This window comes from Pieris napi, chromosome 20 (assembly GCF_905475465.1).
Source record: "Pieris napi chromosome 20, ilPieNapi1.2, whole genome shotgun sequence".
Taxonomy (NCBI): Eukaryota; Metazoa; Arthropoda; class Insecta; order Lepidoptera; family Pieridae; genus Pieris; species Pieris napi.
The window spans coordinates 6,281,695-6,308,759 of NC_062253.1; the positions used below are offsets into that span (position 1 = coordinate 6,281,695).

At 35.2% G+C, this 27,065-nt stretch overlaps 2 protein-coding genes across 5 annotated transcripts in view; both read left to right on the top strand.

Moving 5' to 3' along the window:
• LOC125059669 (Down syndrome cell adhesion molecule-like protein Dscam2) overlaps window positions 1-27,064 on the top strand; it is a 43,059-nt gene extending 15,995 nt beyond the window's left edge. Inside the window, exons 15-37 of one of the 4 annotated variants that reach the window (XM_047664193.1) lie at window positions 166-301; window positions 840-959; window positions 2,936-3,154; window positions 4,016-4,169; window positions 5,136-5,284; window positions 6,063-6,240; window positions 11,575-11,723; window positions 16,994-17,064; window positions 17,504-17,726; window positions 18,432-18,563; window positions 18,948-19,118; window positions 19,577-19,712; window positions 20,288-20,460; window positions 20,905-21,066; window positions 21,462-21,860; window positions 22,370-22,545; window positions 22,729-22,837; window positions 23,175-23,408; window positions 23,848-24,018; window positions 24,594-24,701; window positions 25,807-26,005; window positions 26,082-26,117; window positions 26,945-27,064. In XM_047664193.1, the coding sequence (XP_047520149.1) occupies window positions 166-301; window positions 840-959; window positions 2,936-3,154; window positions 4,016-4,169; window positions 5,136-5,284; window positions 6,063-6,240; window positions 11,575-11,723; window positions 16,994-17,064; window positions 17,504-17,726; window positions 18,432-18,563; window positions 18,948-19,118; window positions 19,577-19,712; window positions 20,288-20,460; window positions 20,905-21,066; window positions 21,462-21,860; window positions 22,370-22,545; window positions 22,729-22,837; window positions 23,175-23,408; window positions 23,848-24,018; window positions 24,594-24,701; window positions 25,807-26,005; window positions 26,082-26,094 (3,582 nt within the window). In that variant the 3' untranslated portion in view covers window positions 26,095-26,117; window positions 26,945-27,064. Of the gene's footprint in view, window positions 1-165; window positions 302-839; window positions 960-2,935; window positions 3,155-4,015; window positions 4,170-5,135; window positions 5,285-6,062; window positions 6,241-11,574; window positions 11,724-16,993; window positions 17,065-17,503; window positions 17,727-18,431; window positions 18,564-18,947; window positions 19,119-19,576; window positions 19,713-20,287; window positions 20,461-20,904; window positions 21,067-21,461; window positions 21,861-22,369; window positions 22,546-22,728; window positions 22,838-23,174; window positions 23,409-23,847; window positions 24,019-24,593; window positions 24,702-25,806; window positions 26,006-26,081; window positions 26,118-26,944 lie in introns of those variants that run through there. The other 3 variants (XM_047664191.1, XM_047664192.1, XR_007118707.1) reach the window with 3 other exon arrangements.
• Window positions 7,115-10,184, top strand: LOC125059670. Its single transcript, XM_047664194.1, has 2 exons — window positions 7,115-7,385; window positions 7,681-10,184. The coding sequence occupies exon 2, from the start codon at window positions 7,694-7,696 to the stop codon at window positions 9,908-9,910; it is 2,217 nt and encodes a 738-aa protein (XP_047520150.1). The 5' UTR covers window positions 7,115-7,385; window positions 7,681-7,693; the 3' UTR covers window positions 9,911-10,184.
• Window position 27,065: the final 1 nt, after the last annotated feature.

A 27,065-nucleotide genomic window follows, 5' to 3' on the forward strand; every position in this document is an offset into this window, starting at 1 on the left:
GAAAATTAGAAGACAAAACTTCTGTAACGGATATAAATGCAACGCGTATTAATCAAAGTCAAAAATGTTATTAATAAAGGTTCGTAGGTACGTGATCACTTAAGTTTATAAGCTTGTTTATTACACGATACAGTAATAATACGATTTCCTTAACATGTGTTTTAGATAGAGGAGAAAAGTTTGAACGAGTTCTCACTTTTAATGTTCCCCGAACTACGAGCGGCGCATAGTGGACGATACACTTGCCGCGTCGCGAACCGAGCCGCTGCTGCAAATTACACAGCTATACTTACTGTTAAGGGTATTTATTTATTTTTTATAATTTAGCATTTAACTCACTAAGATGACTTTTCCAATTGCACAATACATAAGTGGTATGCATCTTACCTAACCTAAATCTAACCGAAGTTTGATAAAAGCAATTACAAAAAGGATTAAAACTCATTATTACTTTTGATAGTGTTTTTATTTTTTTATTATGAAATAGGAGGCAAATGGGCAGGAGGCTTACCTGATGTTAAGCGATACCGCCGCCCATGGACACTCACACTGCCAGAAGGTTCGCAAGTGCGTTGCCGGCCTTTCAAGAATTGGTACGCTCTTTTCTTGAAGGACCCTACGTCGAATTGGTTCGGGAATACTTCAGTGGGCAGCTGGTTCCACATAGTGGTGGTGCGCGGCAAAAACTGCTTTATAAAACGCTAAGTTGTGGAACGACGGACGTCGAGGTGATACGGATGGTATTTTGTATTTTGCCTTGACGTCTGATATTTAAACTCAGCTGCAGGTATTAGACCGAACGTCTCTTAAAAGTATTATACAGATTTTTTTCTCACCAGTTGCTCCAAGTTGGGAAACGGAACCTCTTGACTCCGCGGTTCTACTGGGTGCACCTCTAAAACTTGATTGCGCGGCGAGAGGCTTTCCCGCGCCTCTTGTGGCATGGTATAAGAAAATTGGTGGGTTAAAATCTTTATATATTAGGTCCTTACATATGAAATTGGCGTTTTACGTTTTGGCCACTTTGACCTCAAATATCTCCTCTTTGGTTAAGAATTCCAAATTAAAATTTGTACAGCTATTTACTCATGTATTTGTGCTTCGATAACCGTCATTCATTTGTTTTTTTCTTCTGTTTTTTTCTGTTTGCGTCACTCATTTTACAAAATGGAAAACTTAAAGTATCGCATTATTTACGATTACGAGTTCCGCCGTGGCACTAGTGCTGCGGAAACGACTCGAAGGGTGAATGATGTGTATGGCGGTCATGTTGCAAAAGAAAACACAGTTCGTTTTTGGTTCCAACGTTTTCGTTCTGGAAATTTCGACCTGCAGAACAAGCCCCGTGGACGGCCTGAGACCCAAGTTGATAATGAAGTATTGAAGGCTATTGTGGAAGCGGATCCATCGCAAACCACGTCCGAGTTAGCTGCAGGCTGCGGTGTTAGTAATAAAACTGTTTTAATTCACTTGAAGCAAATTGGGAAGATTAAAAAGCTTGAAAGATGGGTACCTCACGAATTGACTGAAGCAAACCGGCAAACGCGCGTTGACTGCTGCGTTACATTACTGAACCGGCACAATAATGAAAGTATTTTAAACCGAATCATTACCTGTGATGAAAAATGGATTCTTTACGATAATTGGAAGCGCTCAGCGCAATGGTTGGATCCTGGCCAGCCAGCCAAATCCTGCCCCAATCGAAAATTAACCCCAAAAAAGTTACTTGTAAGCGTTTGGTGGACTAGTGCCGGTATTGTTCATTGCAGTTTTCTCAAATCTGGCCAGACTATTACGGCTGATGTGTATTGTCAGCAATTGCAAACCATGATGGAAAATCTAGCGGCTAAACAACCTAGGCTGGTCAATCGCTCCACGCCACTGCTACTTCACGACAACGTTAGACCACACACTGCACAACAGACGGCTACCAAATTAGAAGAGCTTCAATTGGAATGTCTAAGACATCCTCCGTACTCCCCGGATCTTGCTCCAACAGATTACCATTTTTTTCGAAATTTGGACAACTTCTTGCAAGGGAAAAAATTGAACTCTGATGGGGCAGTCCAAACCGCCTTCACAGATTTTATTGATTCCCGTCCGACTGTTTTTTTTAGTAAAGGGATCAATGAACTACCTATGAGATGGCAAAAGTGCATAGAAAACAATGGTTCATACTTTGAATTATTAAATATATTATATTTAAAAATATTCGACTTTTTGTTCCTCCCATACAAAACGCCAATTTCATATGTAAGGACCTAATATATAATTCTTCTGTGAGTGTGTATGTCACTGAACTTCTCTCAAACGACTGGACCGATTTTGATGAAATTTTTTGTGTGTGTTCAAGGGGATCTGGGAATGGTTTAGATTCACAAATCAGCCCGCCAGATGGCGCTGCAGTCGGTACTTTCATACTTTGCTTTACTAATTGCTTGAAATATCATGCAGGACAACGTCTGTCGGGTCCACTAGTAACTATATAAGAATGTAAATTTTTTATTACTACTAGAAATTTAGCTTTTTACCACCGGACTTTTTTATTCCCAAGGTCAAGATAGCTATTTCAGAAAAACGAATATGTACTTATGTACGCGTTAGAAGTTATACTTCTTTGGCGTAACAAGATAAACATCTTTCAAAAAATTTATCCTACGTTTGTAGAAAAAACTATCCTAACAATAGAAAAAAGGTATTTAATACATGAAAGTATTATTATAACGCATTATCTAGTTAAATAAAGTTTAATTAAATATCACAAAATAAAATTTTGACTATAGCTAACTTCAGGGTGTCGGTTTTTTGTGACGCGCATCGTAAACATTTACTCCCATCATTTTTCCCTAACGCCCCAAAAGAAGTTCAAAAATTAAATAATTTAGCTGAGTTAGATTACAATATTCTGTTAATGATTACATATTTTTTTTACAAGAGGGTGCAAGTAGTGGGGATGGTACAGAGCGTTGGGAAGCAACAGCTCCTGGTTGGGAGGGTGGCGAAAGGCAGTCTGAAGGGGGTCAGGTGAGCGATGCCGTACGAGCGACGTTATCCGCTAGAACAGCTTTGCGATCCCACCAGGGTCTGTACCGTTGCAGTGCTGAAAACGGAGTTGGACCACCTCTACTGAAACAAGTTAATATCACTGTTCACGGTGAGTATCTGTTGTAGTATTGAGGTATTTTGTTTGATTTATTTCAGTTATTATTTAGGTTAGATATGATTATGTTAATCTTAAAGTTATATGGGTATTACTATTATTGTTGCACTTTTTCTTACTAAAGTATAAAAAGGAGTCATAATTTATTTTTATTTTATTTTAACCTATTTGTGTACATCGACTCTTGGCGCGTCAATAACAGATTGCTACAGTACTTTATACGAGTACCTAAAAGATCAAAATTGCAAATATTTTAAATTTTTAATAAGTAATTCTAGTAGTTAATTTTGTTTTTAAGTATTATAAGATTACTAGTGGACCCGACAGACGTTGTCCTGCATGATATTTCAAGCAATTAGTAAAGCAAAGTATGAAAGTACCGACTGCAGCGCCATCTGGCGGGCTGATTTGTGAATCTAAACCATTCCCAGATCCCCTTGAACACACACAAAAAATGTCATCAAAATCGGTCCAGTCGTTTGAGAGAAGTTCAGTGACATACACACTCACAGAAGAATTATATAGATTGTAATGTCGACGCTTCAGTGAACGGCGAAATTGTAACCAATTTTCGTTCCGCATATAAATTTTGTATTCTTTATTTAATAAAAAAAAAATTACGTTTCTGTTGTCAATAAAATACTACAAAATGCTATAGTAAAACAAACGATACCAAATGTTATACATGAAAAGAACTAAATGTATCACGACGTACTTTTTGTAGAACATAGTAATTTTTCCGTTTTTTTTTAATTCTTGGCATGAAATCAGTTTCGCCAGTCACGTATAATAATTATGTTCATGTAAAATTGAACTCCTTAGGCTTTTAACAACAGAAGACTTGTTTTTTACCAGAGCCTGCCAACTTTGGAACTTCCAGTGACGTGTCACGCAACACGTCAGCTGTGCTTGGGCAAAGCGCTACGCTTAGCTGTCTAGCGCATGGTGACCCTCCGCTGACTGTTCATTGGACGCACCACGGACATAGACTGGACCTTGATAATTACAGGTAATTTTGCTGATTTAATTAAATTATAGTCTCAATAATAGCTTAATAGTGTTATAAAACGACAAAAAACAGTAAAAAAGACTACTTTGAGAATATTTAACTTGTAATAATAATAATGCCCGTTTTATTTCTAATCATGACAAAAGCAAATTATTCTTCCACCCGTATCACCTCGACGTCCGTCGTTCCACAACAGAGCGTTTTCTAAGGCAGTTTTTGCCGCGCACCACCACTACGTGGAACCAGTTGCCCAATGAAGTATTTACGAACCAATTCGACTTAGGGTCCTTCAAGAAAAGAGCGTACCAATTCTTAAAAGGCCGGCAACGCACTCGAGCCCTCTGGCATTGAGAGTGTCCATGGGCGGCGGTATCATTTAACATCAGTTGAGCTTCCTGCCCGTTTGCCCGCCGTTCCATAAGAAAAATAAAAAAAATACACAACTTAGATTATTTTACATTGTTATACATTTTTTTTCTCTTGCTTGTTATCCTATATCCTAGCTTCCTTCAGTACCGTCAATCGGAACCCCTTCACGAGTAAAGACCTCCTCCAGCTTTTTCCAATTGGCTCTGTCTATGCTCTCTTTCTCCATTTGTTTCCTGCTACCTCTTCTATTTCTTCTATCCACCTTAATTTGGCCGATCTCTTCTCCTTCTTCCTCTTTTTCCTTTCCATATAGTTGTCTTTAAGGTCCACCTATTAACTTGCTATATGCCCCGCCCATTGCCACTTCTGTTTTAGGGCATAATGTAAGGCATCTATAACTTTTGTTCTTCGTCTTATTTTTTCGCTTTTTATTTTATGTATTTTTCTTATTTTAAGTACGCTTCTTTCTATTGCTTTCTGGCATGCTACTAGTTTAGTTTTTATTTTTGTGTTGTAAGTCGTTTGTCAGCCGTATGTGAGAGTAGGTATTTAACTTATACTTTTATGGTTTTCATTTATAGCTTTTATGGTATACAGATGGCGGGTAACAGAGACGCGTACCGCAGAAGGTACTCGGTCGGCTCTACGCCTGCGTGCAGCTGAGCGCGCAGATGCCGGAGAGTACCGCTGCGTCGCACGTAACGCCCATGGACGTGCTGATCTCTTACTCTACCTACACGTACACGGTGAGACAATGACTAATTATTAACGATATAATGTTTGTTAGAGTATATATTGTGTCGACAATTTGAAACGTATATAAAATGTGGCCACGAAATTAGAAAAATATAATGTTTTCCAAAATGTTTCACTTTTATATTAAAGTTCCAATGCTTTGAATCCCAAAATTATATTTCACATGCATGCATATTTTTTACGAAATGTTGTTTTATAACAACAAACACATTATATCCATGGACACCTACAATTATTTTGAATTGATTTAATTGTAAGCAAACCTTAGCGCGAAGCAACTTTATAACTGTATTACTAATTACACACATTTCCATACGTATTATGATTTAGAAATTTCAATTCTACAGATTCAATATAAATTACATGTATATAAATGTTCTAAATATTAAAATCCACAGCATCTATCTATATCTATATAAGTGGAGAATGTATATTTTAAGATAGTATCTACCAAAATATGAATTTATTTATTAAAGTTTACCACATCATACATAGTACTAAATCTACGGCATATTTTACAATTACATCTAAAATGTAAGACAATTTAAGTAAATATAAGTGTTACAATAATAATAAAAGTGATAAGCACCATACAATCCGTTAAAATCGCGAAGATTTCGAAAGAGACGTGCCTGAACTCCTAGGTTGGTTTTTGGAGAAGGAATTTGGAATATGTAATTATATCTACAACGGAGTTTTCATTTTAAATCAATTTAGAATAAATGTACTACTAGTAAATTTCTCAATATTGGTATATCATATTTATAGAGCCACCAGAAGCACCACGATCCTTACAGTTAGTGGGACTAGGAGGAACGTGGGTGCAACTAAGTTGGCAAGCTCGTTCGCCACCCGGCACACGCTTCACTGCATTTGTGGCATCACTCGAACCCAGCACACTCATCCCTGACCAGTACAATCTTACTGTTCAACGTGATGATCATAGGTACTAGAATATTTTCTCTATACATAAATTAAGTCAACACTTAAAGGATATAATGCTGAACATAACCCATCATAGGGTCAGGTGGGGTAAATGCGAGTACCATAACTAGATTGACTTGTTATTTTGTGGTCTTTTACAAATTTTTACTGTGAATATTAAACATGTTTTTGGCTTTTGTTTGATGTAATTACTTATATTTAATTATGAATGATTACAGATTAACTCTACATTTTCCCGGTGTAAAGGGGTAAATGTAAAAAATATGTTAAAATTCTAATAGTGTAGATACTTACTAATCTGGGGTAATAGCAATAAAATACGCAAATTGAAATATACTTTGGTTTTTATTGCAACGAGATTGGTAAAAATCTGTCAATCCATCAGATTCAATAAGTTGTCAGAGTGTAGTGCAAGAAATACTTAACGTGTATAATGGTGCGCTTACACGAGGGCAATAATTGCTCGGCGATACGAATGGACCGATCTGGAGCAATTAATGGAGCAATTTCAATAAATTCAATAAATTATTTCGGCGATATTGCTTCTAATTGCTCCAGATATTTCATATCGCTCAATGTCGCAGATACGAATTGACGAATATCCAATGGACTTGGAAATTCCTAGCAATTTTTGTATAAGTCTCATTCGCACTTGTTTGTTTTGCGGCTTGCCGTCTTGCTTCCGCGGGGACAGCGAGAGGTCTAAATAATAATAATTTCTAATTACTATATTCAAAAGTAATTCAAAGTATGTTCGTTCATTCTAGTAAAGTTTTTGAATAATATATTATCTAATTCTTGAAAAAAAAAAACAATTAAATTAAAGAATTAAAGAAAAATTAAACATATAATAAATTAAAAATTTAATTAATTAAGGTCAACCGGGGCTATGTCGTCTACGGGGCTAAGGCGTCTTCTCCAACTATGGTACGAATCACATACTTTAGAACTACAAGTGCCATCTTTTTTCTATCTTTGGCATTAAAACTACAAAAAGTCACCAACAGATATCGTGACAGAGCCAAATTTTTAAAATAATCGTCCATCTTTAATTTGTCATTTCATTCGGACACTTCCTGGTTGCCAACACGTGATTGTGAATCGATTTAAATCTCAGTTTCTTGAAGTGATCAATGTTTCTTAACTGTAAGTACTGTTATTGCTTTATTGGTTTACATATTGTTTTGATTATTTTATGTAAATAGCTGAATATTTGGAGACATTATGCAATTCAAAATGTGTAGGTTATGTTTTTGCTTTGGGGCTAATGCGTCCGTCTTGACGGGGTGATTGCGTCTATTGTAACGCAATAGCCCCATTGTCAGAGGTTCTAAACCTTTTATTTTATGGTAATAGTGGTGTATATATATATATATATTTAAATAGGTCGGTGAATTGTTTGTTTTTATTTGATAATAAAGTACGTTGGTTTTTTTTTTAGGTTTTTCAACACCATGGTTCGGCACTATAAACGAAAAACAACCACTACATATGATCTTCAAACATTAAAACAAGCTGTAGAGGAAGTACGAAGTGGCAAAATAAATTCGTACCAAGCGGCACGTAAATACAATATACCTCGCACGACTATATGTGATCGAATAAATAAAAAAAGAGGTGTCGTAAAAGAAACTCGTGGGCCACCCACCGTGATTGACACAGACAACGAGCTCAAACTAGCTAATGGTCTGCGAGTTATGGAGAAGTTCGGGTTTGGACTTACGTCTAAAGAAACACTGGATTTAGTTAGCATACATGTGATTCAAAATAATTACTTAACCCCGTTTAAAAACAACCGGCCTGGATATGATTGGTTTTCTGCTTTCAAGAAAAGACACAATCTGTCCTTAAAAAAGCCACAAGCAGTGGAGATGTCCAGGAAAGTCGCATGTGACCCTTTTATAGTAAACGAGTACTTTTATATCCTTGAAGAGGTTTTGAATGAACTGGATTTAAAAGGAAGACCAGAAAAAGTTTGGAATCTGGACGAGTCAAGTTTTGGAAATGACCCTGACAAAACAAAAGTTGTTGGCGCCCGTGGATTTGCCAGTACAAGAACTATCGCATCATCTGGCAAAGATAACGTTACGATCTTGTTTACTGCCAGCGCCGCTGGTGATAAATTGCCACCATTGATTATAAATCGAGGAAAAAATACATGGGACCAATGGATGTCGGAACTAGGTTACATGAATACATCTTACGCTGCTACGCCAAATGGCTGGATAGATTCTAAAGTATTTGAAAAGTATATGTTCAATACTGTGCTGCCGCATTTAAGCGAAGATCCGCCAGCGTTGTTAATTTTTGACGGTCATTCTACTCACATCCAATTGAAAATTTTAGAAGAAGCACAAAAACGCGGAGTGACGATTATAAAGTTACCATCGCATGCAAGCCATTTACTGCAACCGTTAGATTTGTCAGTTTTCAAATCGATGAAAAATACTTGGGACGAAAAACTGGTACAATGGCAACGATTGAATGTAGGTAAAAAGTTGCCGAAACATGAATTTAGTCACATTATTGGAGAAGTTTGGCGTGAACTGAATCCTAATATTATACGGAATGGCTTTAGAAAAGGCGGCATATACCCATTCAACATAGACGCTATTCCAGAAGAAACATTTGACCCTGAGTCGCTAAAAAGATTTAAACAATTTAAAAAATCTAGAAAAGAAATTCCTTCTTTGAAATATTTGAGTTTGCAAATAGTACTCCACAAGGTAAACAGTAGCCAGGAACCCAAAGAGGATACACAGATCACACTGAATGAAAACAATCAAGGAATGGGATTTAACAACTTAAACGACTCAAACACACTCAGCACAAACAAGATCAACATTATTGAAGATAGAATTTTGTCTGCTTCAGAAAAAATTTCTTTCGAAACTTTACTATTGCAGAAAATTAAACGAAGTGATTCTACAGTGAAACTGAAAAAAACAAAAATTTCAAAAGGTTGTGAAGTAATTACAAGGGAAGAATTTTTAGAAAAAAAAAGAAAAGAAGAGGAAGATAAAGCAAAAAAGAACATTAAAAAACCTACAAAAAAAGAAAACAAAGAACCCCATTGCAGCAAGGAAGCCAAACACTCACTAAAGAAGAAAAAGGCTGTTAAAAAATCTAAAAAAAGAGCCCAAAAACAAAAGAAGTGTGTTGATTACGACGAAGAATCTGAAGTTGAAACAGATATTAGCTTTTATGGATCTGATATAAGCTGTGAAGATTTAGATCTTTATGGTGAACATTATTTAGCGGAAATGGAATATTTTGATAATTTGTCGCTGTACACATGCAATGAAAATGTAACTGATGATTGTTTTTCAAATCATGACGAAAATATAGTAAGAAATGAAGAATTTGAACCAAATGTCGGCAGAAGGAATCTAGAAGTTCACGACTGGATACTAGTGCGTTTTATAACCAAAAAGTCAGTGAAGTATTACGTTGGTAATATTATTTCTGTTAATGAAAATAATATACCCAACGTGAATTTTTTGAGAAAAATAAAGAACAGTAGGTTTATGTCTTTTCACTACCCAGACGTGGAGGATATATCAGAAATTCAACATTACGATGATATTGTAATGTTCCTTCAGAAGCCTAATATATCTCGCAGAGGTCATGTTACATTTGACGAAAATTTTAAAAATTACAATATTCAGTGATGTTTCATACATAAGACAACGAGATTTACTTAATCTTAAGAAAACAGTGCTGATTTTTAAGTATTGTAAAAGAAGTCTGATTTTTTGATAATTATTATCAATATTATAAGTGTTGTTAACATATAAAAAACTTTAAATTGAATTAACTAAAAGATCTCACATGTTTTCGTAACTCTATCTAGTTATGTAATGATCATAACAAATCATAACACTTGTAATTGTAAGGGCAAAATGCTGTCAGACTTTTATTCTAATAAATTGTGTATAATTTTAAGTTGTGATTTGATTACAAATTTAAAAAATACTACCTATTAGAAAAAAATATTTGGCACCCCTGGAATCTTGGATGGGGCGAATGCATCTACAAGAAACTAGGAAAATTAGACGCCATAGCCCCGAATATTTTTGCTCAACTACTTAATTATCTTAAACTTGGTGCAGAATTTGGCTTACAAGATAATAAGCTAGATTACTAGTACTTTTATAAATTATCTCTATTTAAATTGTAAATAGCTCTTCCAAACACATAATACATACTGAAAGACGCATTCGCCCCACTTAAGGTTATGAGGCCTAAATATCGCAGCTTTTGTTAAAACGTCATTTACAAGTAGAAGTTACTGAAAATACCATGAAATTGCCTTTAATTATAAAATTTGATTAAATTTCCTAACATGTATCATAAGTTATAGCTTATGAGGGCTTATAATATTTTTGTTATAACCAAATATATATGCTATTCAAAGTATTGTGACGCATTAGCCCCGGTTGACCTTAATTGTTTTTCTTTAATTGTTTAATTTTATTTTCACAATGAAAATTGCGGCCTCTTTGCCAAAAACGATCGCACCCAGATTTGACGCACCAGACGCCTTTTCCTTTTCTTTCTTTTTTTGTTTTTGATTAATAATAAAAAAAAGCGCTACAAGCCGTCGCAGCAAGAAGAATGTCGTCCATAGCGAGCGAATACTGAAATGCTCGTGTAGGACAGTATTGCCTAGTCGATGAAGTTGTGCCATATCGCTCAATATTGTATTGCGCAGTATTGATGCTTGTTGCCGTTGCCGTAAATTGCTTGATGTAGTCGTGACGTCATAATTGACGAGTATTGACTGGAATTGAGCAATTTTAATTGCCCGTGTAAGCGCACCTTAAGAGATGCCAGCACTAGTTTATTTTGTGTGTAAACAGTTAGTTATGGTATTACATTTGCCCCGTTCATGCATTTATCCCACCTAACTATACATGCTTACATGTAATTAAAACTTTTTTTTAAAACTTTTATTAACACAAATTTAATATATTTTAACTAGCTGATCCGGCAAACGTCGTTTTGCCATGTACATTGTACATATCATTTATAATAAAAAATAGGGGTTGATCGTAGAGGGGTGAAAATTGAGGATTGTATGTATTTTTGTATGTTGTATCATAAAAAAATATAAATTAAAAATTTTGTCTAAAAAATAAAATAAAAATTTAGGGGTGGACTACCCCTAACATTTAGGGGGATGAAAAATAGATGTTAGCCGATTCTCATAGATACCGGATAAGCACAAAAAATTTCATCAAAATCGATCAAGCCGTTTCGGAGGAGTATGGCAACGAAAACTGTGACACGAGAATTGTATATATTAGATAATATATTGACACCATCTGCACAGCGAAATTATGGATACGGGTCGGGATAAACTACTTGCGAGGCTTGAGGCACTACGTGCGGCACATGGATACTCTCTAAGATTAGCAGCTCACAACCACGTCGGGACCTCACCGCTCTCAGATCCATTGCGATTTACCACTCTAGAAGAAGGTAAGATTATTAATTTAAATGTATATGTCATCGTGAAACATACCGTTGCATCATTGATATAAGTAAGTTTTTAATTGTGTGGTGCGTCGCTAGATGGCGTTTTGTATTTCATTTCTGTAATAGGCGCGTATGGCGTTGGGATCAAATAATTAATTTTATTATAATCATTTATTTAACACAACACTCTAGGTAAAACTAAAGTCACACTTGACATCTGTCTGTTTTACCTTTATAGGATAATACGGGCTTCAAACATATCGATACCTCCTAAGTATACTGAGTCATCTAACAAATTTAGGTATTTTGTTTTTTTTATACAAAAGTACATAATAAACCATGATCTTAATGTTAGTGTTATTTTTTTTTTAAAAAGACCTATAATTACCGAGATAATTTCACGTATACTAAATCAATTTCAACATCCGTTAAAATCGTACATTGTATACTGATCCAAATAACATTGTATCAGTATTCGCGGGGCGTGAGGAGGGACGCATTGATACAAGTATATTATGGCTCAGTATACGATAAATGACGGCGAGGGCGCGAATTTTTTTTAATTTTCTCAATAATAAGGTGAATAATACTAATGATACAATTAGCAATATCTCAGAAATCGGTGATATAATGCAAAACAGGGATGAATATGGTAAGTTACATTGATATACTTTATTTATGTTACATATAGTGTGATTTTGCCATTTTTGTTTGATAATTGTTACACGTTGCTTAGTACGCCGTATACTGATACAACTATATTTACACCTGTTTACAACGAACAAACTTTATAAAGAAGACACTTGATTTATCTGGCTTTAATAATGTACTAATTCAATTTTTGATATATTTGTTTTAATTGTGGTATAATATATTTTTTTATGTGTTATAAATTTTATAACTTGATATTGGCACGTTAAATATAAAAATATGAATTCTTGTGTTTTAATTGTTGTTTGTTTTAGAGTCTCCATTGCCACCGGATGTAAATTTTATGGAAGAGGAGTTATCAATACTTGATGATATTGATTAGAATGATAGCAAGGCAGTATCGCAGAATATCCCTTCTAATGCTTACATATTATTCCTAGATTATATTCTTTGCTCTTCGCCTTGGGTATTGAATGTTGATAACTGAACTCAAAAAGGAGATCGATCGCCATCAGTCATAGAGAACACTCCAGGTAATACGCCCATCCAGAATAGCATTATAGAAAATTATTGTGATATTACTCCAGTACCATCGCCGTATAATTCTTTTGACTCATCTCCTGTTAATTTCTGACATTAATGACATCACATACTCATCGTCCAATAACGCCAAAAGCGCATTTCCATTGCGAAAAAAGATAAAGAAAGGCTAAGAGTTTTCATAAAAAATGTAAGGATAAGGAGAGGAAATATAAACTTAATAGAGGATTGGAATATGTCAGTAGAAACGGAAGAGTACATGCTACGAGAATTATGAAAACTTCTTGCCCCTCAACTTGTCGGAAAAATGCAGTGAGAAATTAACAGAATGTTTTGGATTATTGGACCACCGAAGACAATGGGTTTTTTGGCAAGATATGTTGTAAAAGCTGGAAAAAAAGAGAAAAAATATTGTCGATAAAAAAAAGCAGTGAAGGAGATAATATTATTAAGACCACAAAAATATCGGTTTGCAAAACTATGTTCTTGAGAACCCTTTCTATTAGTTTTGATTTTGCTTATACAGATTTAGAAAAGTCCGATAAAGGTAATGGATTTATTAAATCAGATCAGCGTGGTCTTTGGATGAACATATAATCCATCCGATAACGTTCACAGTGTTATAGATCACGTTGAAGCATTTTCTCCTGTAGAGTCACATTACACTCGCCAAAAATCAAGTAAAAATTATCTGGAAGGCTTTTTATCCTTTCCAAAACTGTTCATGAATCGAATGGTTTATGGACTACCGTGAGACAATATCTATATCGACGTAGGAAAGCACATTTGCTGTAAGTAGACATATTACAATTGTTCACCAGAGCCAAAAAACTTTATTAATTTCGGAAAAAAATTAATAGTGTCTGACCTATCCATGATATTGCTACCATTTTTGAAACATATATTTATTTAACTGCCAGTCACCATTTGCAATGTAAACTTTTTATCCAAAGTTACTATAAGTACGTGTTTGGCTACTTACAGCAAACAGTTTTTTAAATCACAAACCTTTAAAACGCTGTAACTAAGGAAGAAAAATGTACGCGCGGAAATATTATCAATTTACAGGCGGTAAATATGCTGTATGCAGTACATTTATGTATTTGGGTACTTTCAATTGCAATTCAAGATGTAAGATTAGTTAATAATTATGATTAGATCTAGAAATGCAGTGGGTCATTTGGTAATGTAATGTTTGTTTGAAATAAAATGTTGTAAATGGTAAAAAAAAACTAAATCTGTAGCTTCCATAAACTTGCTGTAAGTAAACGAATGTAAAAATCACACGTCGCTGAAATGCTGTAATTAGCGTTAAGTTTTTAAATGGGAAGAAGTAAGTATTTGTAAAGAAAAAAATGCAGTTTTTCTTTTGCTGTAAGTACAAAATGTCTGAAATGACTAGATTTTGCTCTACATACACCATTTAATCTTGCTAAAAAAAATATAAGTACGGGCGTTTTCAACGGCGTATGTAATTTTTTTTTCATCGTAGAAACACAGGACCCGGGTCATTCGATGCGGCTTTTTTTTCTGATTCTAATGGCAGGAAAAAGTCACTTTAGGTATTTTGTCTACTTACAGCAAATATGCTTTCCTACGTCGATATATAGGTTTTATAAACCCAAAAAAGATATTTGTGAACAATGTCACATTTATGAAAATAACAAGCAAGTTCTGCAGGCAGATAAAGAAAAGCATGAAGAGCATTTAAAAAAAAAGAGAAAGCTAGAAAGATGAAAACAAAAGATAAAAAATCAGCGTTACAAAATAATGAAATCCTTACATCAGCATCTGATCTTCAAAAGTGTCTTAATGTATGTACCTCACGGAAGCGTGAGTACTTTTTATTATAAACGGAAACATTATTTGTATAATTTCACGATATTAATTCTGGGATCTCGCCAAGGTGATTGCTTTTGATGGTATCAACAGACAGCAAAGAGAGGTGCAATTGAAATTTCCAGCTATCATTTTAAGTTTATAGAAGATACGGGTGGTGAAGGTGTCAATGATTACCTGTTTTAGTCAGACAACTGTGGAGGCCAAAATAGAAATAGGATTTATTTCTTAATGTAAATGTTAGGTAGTTTAAAGTGTAGTATAGCTATTAGCCATCGCTTTCTAATAGTGGGTCATTCACAAAGTGAAGGCGACAGTATGCACGCTTTAATTGAAAGACAGACAAAGATAAAAAGCTTTATATGCCTGATCAATGATATACAGCTTTTAGATACATACACAGTTATTGAAGTGTCTCAGGATTTAATAAAGGACTTCAAATCAAAGTCAAAACTTATAAACAACTGGACAACTACTAATGATGGATCTATCTATCTATCTAAATAACTCTAATGGAGCAGAAGATAGTGATTCAGACTGATTTTTGATTCGTTCAACCTTTAATATTTTTATTTATTTTGTTTAACCTTATAGCAATTTTTTGAGCGTTAGAATTTCCTAGATTTTTAGATATTTATATTATTCATATCTATTATTTTTATTAATATTGTTTAACGTAAGTTGCCATTTTTAGTTTCTATTATTTTTATTGATGTTTGTTACTTTTCAAGAAACTTTAATGGTACTTAGTATAAACGAAAAATACATCGTGATTCTTTAAATGTGTTGTTTTGTTAATGAGACTACTTCTTCCTAACCTTTATTAATTTCGTGAGGTATTCGAAATACCTAAAATGAGTAATTAAAAAGCCTCGATTAATTATATTAGTCCAGTATACGTTGAGGTCTTAACTACTAACATAGGTAAGTACTTTCCTAGTATAATGAGTCAAGTGATGTAATTTAAACATTTTATTATTAAGTGGGACAAAAAAAAACTAAAATAACCAAAAGTAGTATGATATTAATAAAATGATTATCATATTTCGTAATATTCTCGAGTAAGCCATGGATTTTCATGTACAACGTACATGAATATAACTGGTAGTTATACCATTTTACTATTGAGTCCCGCCCGTGTATAATGAGTCATGTACATAAAATATCATTTAAAAACAAAATTCAGCAAAATCATGTTATACCAAAGGAAGAGCTTTCAATCTTTAGTAAAAAAACATTTAATTTATTCCGAATTAGTTTGATTTCATTAAAATATAAACAATTTGCCTTAAAATGGCTCTCCTGTAAAATTACTAAAATGTCAGTTGACTCAGTATACTTAGGAGGTATCGATATTATGTGTATCGAAATCAGTTATTATTAAAAAGTATTTATATAGGCACTGTATCGTAATGTTGCTCTGATAATGATTTTTCTATTAAGTTATTTTCGATTTGTATAGTTTCTAATTAAAATAATAATATCTTTTTAACTTCAATCCGGTTAAAAAGTTATTTCTTTAAATATCTTTTATTATCATCACCGTGTGTGTATTCATTTATGGTGCAATATTTATTATATTTAAATCTCTAGTGTTTTAAAAAAATGGTTCATTGACTAACAACAACAATTGACAACTAAGTAAATAAGTAATGAAATAAATAAAACAGAAAGTTGGGCTATTTTACTCGTCATTCGCTGGTGTGTTGACTTGTAAGCGAGTTCATCATGCCTGCTAGTGAACTAGTTGCAAGTATTTTTAATGAAGTTTTGTGTGACACTATCTAACTCGTTCTGTCGCTTTTTTTGCTTTTGTCGCTTAAAGCTTTAAATATAAATGCACTAGCAGACCGGCCAAGCGTTGCTGTGGCTAAGGTTTTTGTTATATTACAAAGTAGCAAACTATTCAATGGAAACGGTAGTAGAACACCTGCCATGGGGACCACCATGCTTTTTTGGTGGTTATGCCATTAAATTGTAGCTTATGTGAAACGTTGGTACTTTCAACACAGCGCCATCTGTTAGAATTGTGACTATAAAATAATAAACAAATATTTTGCAATAATATAATATTGCGGGTATAAATTGAGATGTAAGCTATCCTATCTTTTAAGTTGGATCAAACTGCACACGGTGTGTAAATTTGATTGATATCGGTTCGATAGTTTAGGAGTCCATAGCGGACAAACAACGTGACACGTAATTTATATATACATATTAAGATATAATCTATTCAATTGTAGCACCAGGAGGCGCACCACAAAACGTTCGCGTGAGGCCAGTTGACTCTGGAGAAATACATGTATCATGGAGTGTAAGTTTTTTAATCTATTGCTTAAAAATACATAATATATTAATGACGTATTTCTCATCTACTGAGAACGTTATTGAATTTCTATTAAAATATTTTAAGACATACATTAAAATCTACGTATTAAAATTATATGTACATATTTGGAAACGGGTCTTTCTTAGCGCAAATGATCATCAATATTAAATCTTTATTAATTAATCCATACAAGAATTGTTTAGTTTACATTTCTTAATATAAGTATTAGTTTTGATAGTGTTCTAGTATTTGTATTTGTATGGCTGCTTTTGAGTAAAAGCCTTCTCCATATAGCGGAAATTATATTGCATTAAATGTAGGCTGTACTTTACAAAAATATGCTATTCTAGTATATGAAACAGATAAAAATTAAGATAAATTACAACTATAACTAAACCTAGTAGTAAAATAAATAATAAAATAGGTTCCAGAACGCGACAGCTGGAACGGCGAGCTTCTAGGTTACGTTGTGTCATGGCGCGAAGCTGAAGGCAGCGGGGCAGGGCGGGTGATAGTGCGGGGAGGGGGCGGGGAAGCGCGGGTTTCGATTTGGGGAGCCAAAGGCAGGTTGGCCTTCACCGTTCGAGCCTTTAACCGCGCTGGTGTTTCGCCACCATCACATACTGTATATGCTGCTGCACCAGCTGGTATGTTCATTAATCTATCTACCACCAGTTGAAATAACATGATACCAGAATAAATAGTTCTGTGTCATTTTGCAGTTGAATGTCTGTCAATATAAATGTGCCAAATGGATTAGATAAAAATTGATAAATTAATCATACGCACATGCCATCAAAAAATTAATTGTAATAAACCAAGACTCGCAACTTAGTTCTTCTACCGTAAAAAGTTGAGAGATCCATGTAATACCAAGTCGGTTAATTTATTTAGTCGACTTTTCTGTCTTAAGTTATTACGTAATTAGCTGATCTAACAACATCTTTTACTGACCATATCAATATAACAAATCTTTTAAGTTTTAAATAAATACATCGACAGTTAACTTGGCCATAATTAGGCTTCTAATTTTATCCACAACGAAGATATTGGGGGGTCAAAAATGCCCTGAACTGCTTCGAGAAAATAATGGTATGGCCGTACCGCTGTTTTGCAAACGCGTGCCCCAGATGGGTCAATTTCATTATTTGACTTCCTTAATCAATCGTGTTTGTAATACTAAAATATTTATTTCGTCTCTCCGGAGTGGCAAAAATTATCTTATTACTGAAAATTTACTTATAATAATAGGTACTAATATCACCTCAAATGATAAACAAATAAATAACGATACCTACACAATTGTTGAGTCAACGTCAAGCGAAGTTTTTAATTAAAAAATAATTTTTCAGCAGGTCTAGTACCGCCCAGTGCTGTACGCTGTGAAGCAGTATCAGCAAGAGCAGTACGAGTTCGCTGGTCGCCGCCAGCCTCCGCTCTCCTACACTACGATATAATTTACGCGCCAATATTATTTTCACAAAGTATGTAACTATAATTCCTGTCTTTATTTGAATTGTTACGAACAAAGTCTAGAACGTAGGAACGTTAAGGACGTCACGAAATACTCTTGAATACATTACTACATGTAAAATTCATAAATATATCGTAATAGTATCGTTTAACGTGTATTCATGTCTATACCTATCTTCTACGTTTTTTCAGTGTACCTATATAACTCTCTAAATTAAATGACCTATTGACGACAGGCAGTATGAGGCATTGTCAACTAATAATATACGAGTATATTTATGTCTTAATTATTTAATGATAAAATTAAATTTAGAAACATTATTTGTTTTACTCTTTCATAAACGTACATTAATACGTACTAAAATAAATGATATTTCGATTATGAAACAATGCAGCATGGAGCGGAGCGTCCCGCACAGCAGCAGCACAAGCAGATGGCAGTGGTGGTGAGGCGGTGGTGTCAGGTCTTCGAGCTGCTGTTAACTACTCACTCAGCGTACGAGCTCGAACCAACGGTGGCAGTGGCCCACTGTCAAACCCTGTTTATTGTCAAACCAAAGAGGATGGTAAAACCCAAGATTTGATTAAAATACATTATATACTTAAATATCTTTTTAGTCTGAACTTCTAATTTTGTCTATTTACCTACTGGCAAAAGGCCAGATCAAGATTAGCATAATTTAATATATAAAATTCTCGTGTCACAATGTTCGTTCCCATACTCCTCCGAAACGGCTCGACCGATTCTTAATAATTTTTTTATGCATATTCAGTAAGTCTGAGAATCGGCTACTATCTATATTTAAAACCCCTAAGTGATAAGGGGTGTCCACCCCAAAAATGTATTTTTTATTTTTAAACAATTTTTTATGCAACAAAAAAAACTAATTTTTATTGAACTAAAAAAATATTTCCTAGAAATAATATACATGGCAAAACAACGTTTGCCGGTTTAGCTAGTGATATATAAAAATAAATGTATGCAAGTATTGATTTTTACTGTTAATATCTGTTTTTGTATAAGTTCCTGGAGCACCAGAAGCAGTCCGGGCAGTGGCAGCATCAGCTCAAGCTGTGCGAGTGACATGGGCAGCGCCACCTCCCGAGGTTCGTGGGGGACGCATCACTCACTACACGCTCTACACGAGGGAATTGGGCAAGTAAGTCATAGGACAGACAACCTTTTTAGAAAAATTATTTTACTCAGTTGTAATGCAAAAAGCGTGCACTAATTTCACTTACTTTTTCAATTTGGATTTTTAAATTATTTTATTCAAAATTACAAATCATTTCATTTATAACGTCATATGAGTAATTAAATATTTCTTTGAGCCAATTCAGTCTTCCAATAACAGAGTTGTATGAACTCGATTGATATGCACAGAATAATTTACTCATTTATTATACATTAATATGTTAACGGTTTCATACAAGCTAATTATGCCTCCTATACTCTACTCATATACTACACATACATACTTCCAAATACGGTTGGCGAGGACCGACGCGACAGAGCGAGCGAGATCTATTTTATATTGACACACGGTAGCGAAAGCTAGCTGTCATATTGGTGCCCCAGATTATATATATATTCTAACATGCAGCAACATAATTAATTAGAAAATAATTAATAGCATTTATTTGTTGGGTGGACTAGTGAATTCTTCAAGTCACCTTTAGTGATTTCTCCACTGAGTCTCACGCAGGGTTTGTGTATAGACTTATGCTTGTGTAGAGTGGGCGGGGAATGGGCTCAACGCGTGGAAACGGAGGAAGATGCTAGTGAGGTTCGACGGGAAGTCCGTGGTCTTCGCGATGGTGCAGTGTTCGAGTTCTGGGTGCGCGCTTCAACGTCGGCTGGTCCTGGGGCTCCTTCGCGCGCCGTTACTGCAGCTCCTGCTCATTCTGGTACTAACATTTTTAGGTTGTATCATATTTATGTAGTTTTCCCAAAGCCAATGCTTAGGTAATCGAATAATTTAACCTATCATTTAAATTATAATATTTTTGTGCTAATCCTTGATCCTGATGATTAAAAAAATATTTTAGAGTTTAAATACCGTTTACCGTTAACTAAGATACTAAATTAGAACTTACATACTACATATATAATCTACTTTTATGCCATTGAAATATATTGCATTAAATTTAAAACAAACAACTGCTTTGTGTTCATACTACGGCGTACTACGGCTACATAAATTTTGTATCACTATTTCGTGATTTATACATGAAACTGTGTATTTGTGATAAAGGCAGCCATTTATACACAAATACACACGCAACAGACACGATTGTGTATTATGTAGTTATTGTATTTTTATTAAAAAACAACACTTGTTTATTTCGCAGTATCGGCGCGCATATCATCAGTGAGCACAGAAATAGTAGCGGCCGTGGGCACGCGCGTTCGACTAGCGTGTGCCGCGTTGGGGGCCCCACCACTGCGACGCCGTTGGGTTCCACTACCACCGACACATACTATAACCGATACCGGCGATTTGATTATTAACAGTAAGTATTTATAAGCAACTGGCATTATAAAAATAAAATATCAAGTAATAAAAAAATATGTTGTATCCTCTGAGTACAAATCCTAACCTGTCTAAAATGTCGTTTAAGGATAATTCACCATTCAACGATAAACTTATTTATCTGTTTAGATAACAAAAAAAGGTTATAATATAACATAACAACCTGATCACCATCACGTACCTAACGTACTGAACGTTAGGTTAATTTTCATACAGCCTTATTGCTAACACACGAATGAAATATATTATAAATTCTTAATAAAGATTAGTGATGTGATGTTCAAAGTTTCTTCTCCGTAAGTTTGTTCAATGTTTTCTAACTATACATTAATATTTATGTAAAGATGTATTAAAACCATCAACTTAATTTTGCAGAGCTAGAGGAAAGGTGGTCAGGCAACTATACCTGCTCAGTCCGCAACGCAGCAGGTACAGACACTATACGACATGGCGTTATAGCAGCGGCGGGTCCAAGTACTCCTGTACCGCGCCTTTTACGGGCTGACACGCACCGACTGGTAGTGGGATGGGAAGCAGTACGTGATGGTGGCGCCCCCCTCCTTCACTATAGTGTTCAGTGGCGATCAGGATGGGGGCAGAAAGAAATGGGACAACAAATAGTGGGCGGCGAGCAAGCCGTAGGAGTAGATGAAACGCGGTGTGAAGTTGGCGTGTTAGAATGCGGTGCGCGTTATACAATCACAATGCGGGCCCACAACGCAGCTGGGGCCTCCCCTTACTCCGCTCCTCTGCAAGTCCGGACCAGTGGAGACAGTCAGTCATTGTTTTTTTTTCTTGCCCAAAAATTAAACTAGCATAGAATTATTTCCATGACCCATTTTTAAGAAGTTTAATCAATTTCGACAGTAACATAACATATTAATTAGTTATTAATATTTTATATTCCTTAATTTACACCAGTACGACACATTTAATTATATTTTTTTTAACATATAGACGAACTCTTATAAGTAATACAAGACGGCTCATTGGTCTAGTGGTTAGTACCCCTGACTGCGAATCCATGGGTCCCGGGTTCAATCCCCGGCTGAGACAAACATAGATGTGATGAGCATTTGGTGTTGTGCTTAGGTCTTGGGTGTTTAAATATGTATTTATATGTATATCTATCTATAATATGTATATCCGTTGCCTAGTACCCATAACACAAGCTTCACCAGCTTAGCATGGGACTAGGTCAATTGGTGTGAAATGTCCTTTAAAAAAAATATATTTCAACCAATTTACCCCTATGAAGCATAAGAGAAGATGTCTGTGCGTAGAGGCTCTGGCGCCACCCGGCAGACAGAGCATCTGGGCGAACAGCAGCGCGCTACGCGTTTCTTTGCTGGCGTGGGGCGGGCGTTGCGCAGTAGCAACCTGGCGCGCTGCGTATCGACCGGCGAAACAGCCAAGGACTACCTGGACTGCTATACACGTAGATGGGGAGACTCTCGAGGTGCGTGGCTTTATATTTAGTAAAAGAATACAAAGTATTTGTGAACACTTTGGCCCTTTTAAAGAAATCATTATGAACTGAAATGGAAATCATAATTTTAGTGTTATCATAAGTAAGTAGTCGTATAGCGATCCAGTCCAGCCTATAAATTGCTTTAAATATATTTCTTGTCATTACTATCAGGTGGTGGGCTTGGAGCCAGCTACGTGGTATGAAATTCGCATCTTGGCACAGGCTCCAGCCGGCGAAACGCCTGCACTTTATCGAGCTGCTACAAGGTCACTTGCGGGAGGTACTGTTGTATTTTTAACCGACTTAAAGAATAGGAAAAAGTGTTATGTGTATCTTCAAGCTTAGCTGTTCCGTCCGTAGACTGATCACGAAATCCAAAAAATGAGCCTAATAGGTTCTTCATAACGTGTATACTAGATGCCCCTTGTTTTACTAGAAATGCGGTATTCATGCAGAACTTCCAGTTTGTATGTTAAAACTACTAACTGTTAAACTACTACGGATAGATACTATACATAGCATTAACTAATGTCCCATGTTTGAGTATCTTCATTAATTTCATAACTTCCAAACCTGTAAATACGTGATTTGTAATACGTGAGTCGATTAATTTCCAGATCAGATAGGAGAACCAATAGACTTGCCAGTGGAAGCACGTCTAAGCGACGTGGAGGACGAAGTAGAAGTTCGGAGTAGTGGATGGGGGCGGACGGGGTTGCTTAGCGCACTTGGGGGCGGTGCGTTGGCCTTGCTTCTCGCAGCGATAATACTCTTGGCGTCGTTACGGCGAACGAGTGGTCCAACACCGCCCCCGACATTGCACAATGGAAAGTCCATAGATCCACCTTTAGGTATATGTTCATACTCGTATAGTTTTGATGTTTCCAGTGTCGCTGTATTGTTATACTACCTCGAACATGGTATATAAAATTATAATTGAAAAAAAAACTTAAAAATTGTTTAATATAAAATTAACCTTTCCTCGTTGAGCAGAGAAATTGCCAGCTCTAGGGTCACAAATCTTTATTTAGCGCTTGTGAACCCCACGCCCCAAGAGTCTCTACAAATAGAACAAAATCAAATAACTATTTTATTACTATGTAGGTTAAGAATATTGTAAAAACTATATATAATATGAATAATATTTATAAAATTAGCCTAAGCCTTTTTTCTCGAGGCTCTAAAGACGGTGTGCCGGCTATACACCGGCTGTTCGGCGTGCAGATTTTAATGACAATATACTTTTTAAAATTTACTTATGTATTTGTGTAATCATAGTATTATTCACAGATGACTGTGACGAGATAAGCCCATACGCAACGTTTAGTATGTCGGGAAGTGACTCAGCACGCGGGGCGAGCGCAGCACGTGCGTGTTCTTTGCACGTTCGTTCGCTTCCACGCTCGCCACTCGCGCTAGCAGCGCCACCAATGCGTCACCATTTACTTGCTCAACCTAATGGTAAGTTGATATGAATTCATACTGATTTATCTAACTAACCCATATTACAGTATAACAATAAAAAAAACGACGGGAGTGCAGGCAGAAGTGAAAACTTAAATATTAACGTTGTGCATTTTTGATATTTTGGAATGGTTAGGGAATAATTTTGCACGAATTGCTTTAATTATCAGTATAAAAGTACTATCATTTATGTGGTAGAATACAATATTTATTTATTGCGCTATCGTACACAAACATGACAATTTATATAACATTAAATACGCCGCGCCAGCTATCTACTCTCCATCCGTCGTCAGTCTGACCAAATTGTTAATAACAAAGCTTTAGACGTTTCGCATAATTAAACCTTTATGTACTGACTTAAGGTCCAATTCCACATGCATCAATGTGTCTGAGGAAAAAGACAAATGAATTAAAACCGTAACTGTATAGCACGAAGGTTCATAATCCTTTAAAGAAACATCCGTCTTACGAACTTGTCCTGACGCGAGTTTAACATTTTTTACCCATTCCAAAAAAGTGTAACGCCGCTAAAGAAGTTTTTACTTCAAAAATTATTGTTGTTATCACAGAATATGGCACGTGCGGTAGCGTACGTGACACAGACAGTGAGTCCAGCGGTTCGCCTTGCGCCGCGTGCGCCGCTGAACTCTACCGTTTGCCCGCTGCGCACCTTTCAGGTAACCCACTATGTGACCGCTTTCTAGACCAAATCTAGTTAAATTATTGTAAATAATATTTGGTTCAGTAATTAAGATATTTCTGCTTACGTTTTGTTTCGATATGCGAAAAGACGCAAATCATTTATTTTATTCTTTATAATTTGATTTCTTGTGTATATTGTATATTTAATTTTGGATTTTTTTGTAAATTTGGCTTTGGGAAACACTATAATCCTGAACGTCGAATACACGGCAAACGCCGTCCGTACCTATCCTTATATATAGCTATCCTTTATTCCCTAACAACCTATTATAAACTATGCATTTGTTCATCAATTTAAAAAAAACTCTTATTTAATTTCTATGCTAATTGGCAATATGCAATTTTCGCTTTCAGATTCAGTGTCATACTGAGTAATCGGTATTCAGTATAATGAAAATATCTTGAAACTATTTAAGCCATATTGCAGTGCGTACCCACCCTATGATGATGTTAATGTATTAAAACATATTTGTGTAATATGTAAAGGTATAATACAAAAAAAAACATAATAATAAAATAATATACATTGAATTAAATAACTAACCTTAACATAAACTAAAATATATTATTAAAAGGAGTCCCTTTAGGCAAAAGGTAACGGTTATATAATTAACATCATTAGTAAAGAGTAAGTAAGTTAGTAAAGAGTTTAATAATTCTGAAATCCCTTTGTCATATCATTGTTTTGTTTTTTACACGCCTTATATTAGCTTCACCTGTATGAATGTATGTAACCGACTCCTTCGGACTCGATTTTGACCCACTTTTAACGGACAGATTTAATTCAAACTTTGCGCACCTATTTAAGATCGATGACAATGCAATAATCCGAAAAAAAAATTAACTAAAAAATAATAAATAATTAATACTAAAAAAAACTAAAAAGACGCTTTTAAAGCACATCAAACTAAAAAGTGAAAAATAATTCCTAATTTAGGCTGAATGATGATTGTTATCAACTTATTAAGCAATAAAGCGCTGTAAATACATTTTATTTATGCTGTAAGTATTTAGTATTATTTTAGATATTATATTATGTATGAAGATTAATTTCGTTTTTAAATTCCGGAACAAATGAAGATACACTCCCAGCGGGTGCAACCACGGCTGCCGAATCCAGCACAGAGGATGGCTCATATGGCTCCCGTCACTTGCGTCCTCGAGATATACGTGACACAAATTCCCGTGACATCAGAGATACGCGTGACATGAGGGACGGGCGTGACACGCAACAGAGACGTGCACGTAGAATAGCGCGTCCACAGCAACCGACCATTAGGTAATATTCTTTTACAGCCTTAACGGAAAATATTTTAAATGATTCGATATTCATATGTTTTTGTTTGTTTTCTAAGCCACCGGTTCTAGAGTGAGGCGATGCCAAAATTCCGGTACGAGTAGCGCCTAGTAGCTCCTTTCCTTGAGGCCGATGGCTTATATTAACCCCTTATTCATAAAAAGTTAATCAATCTAATTACCCTGTTTCATCTCTTTTCATCACAGCGTAAACACAGTAGCACAGAAAGAGACGAGTTTAGTTAAAGATTGTAATGAGATTGATTTATTTTTTTGAATAACATGTTTAATACCATATTAATATTCCTTGATACAAAAAAATTGCTTTGAGTGACTAAAGAGTAGAATAGAGATGCTTCTTCTTTGAATTCTCTTGATCCTAAACCTTGAGCTTTTCCTACGCGTGTAGTGCCTTTATATAATAGTGGCGCTAAAACTGGTATGGACCTAGGATTAGTTATTAGTTGTTTTTCCTTTAGATCTGACTACAAATCCAGATTATATCTATTTTAATAATAATTTTTCGAGAAGAAGACCATAGATCTTTTCGTATTATTTAATTTCTACGAATCAAACACCAACGCTCGCTACTTTTCTTTATATAACAGGGGGCAAAACCTTAGTCAGTCTATGGTTGCGTAGCGAATTCAATTTGGCAGAAGAACTGGCAATAAACTCTCCGCCACTCTTTTTAATCGCCTGTTTTTTTTACACAACGTTTGTAAAGAGCTGAAACCATTACACCATGTTCCACATGACATCTTAAGTAATTAATAATAATAACATAAATTAAAAACAAAGGAGGCATGGTGAAATAGGAGCACGCACTTAATATAATAAATATTTTATAATAAATAGTATCAGTAACTACCATTTTGAAATATACAAAAATGTTACACTTCTAATGCCTCCAATACTACAGGTATGCGGGAGCCGTCGCAAATTGTGCACCGGAGAGGAACTGTACATAATGTGATTATGTTTGGGAACTTGTTTTTTATTGACCGATGTTATTTTATTAAATAAAATACAACGTTTTCCAT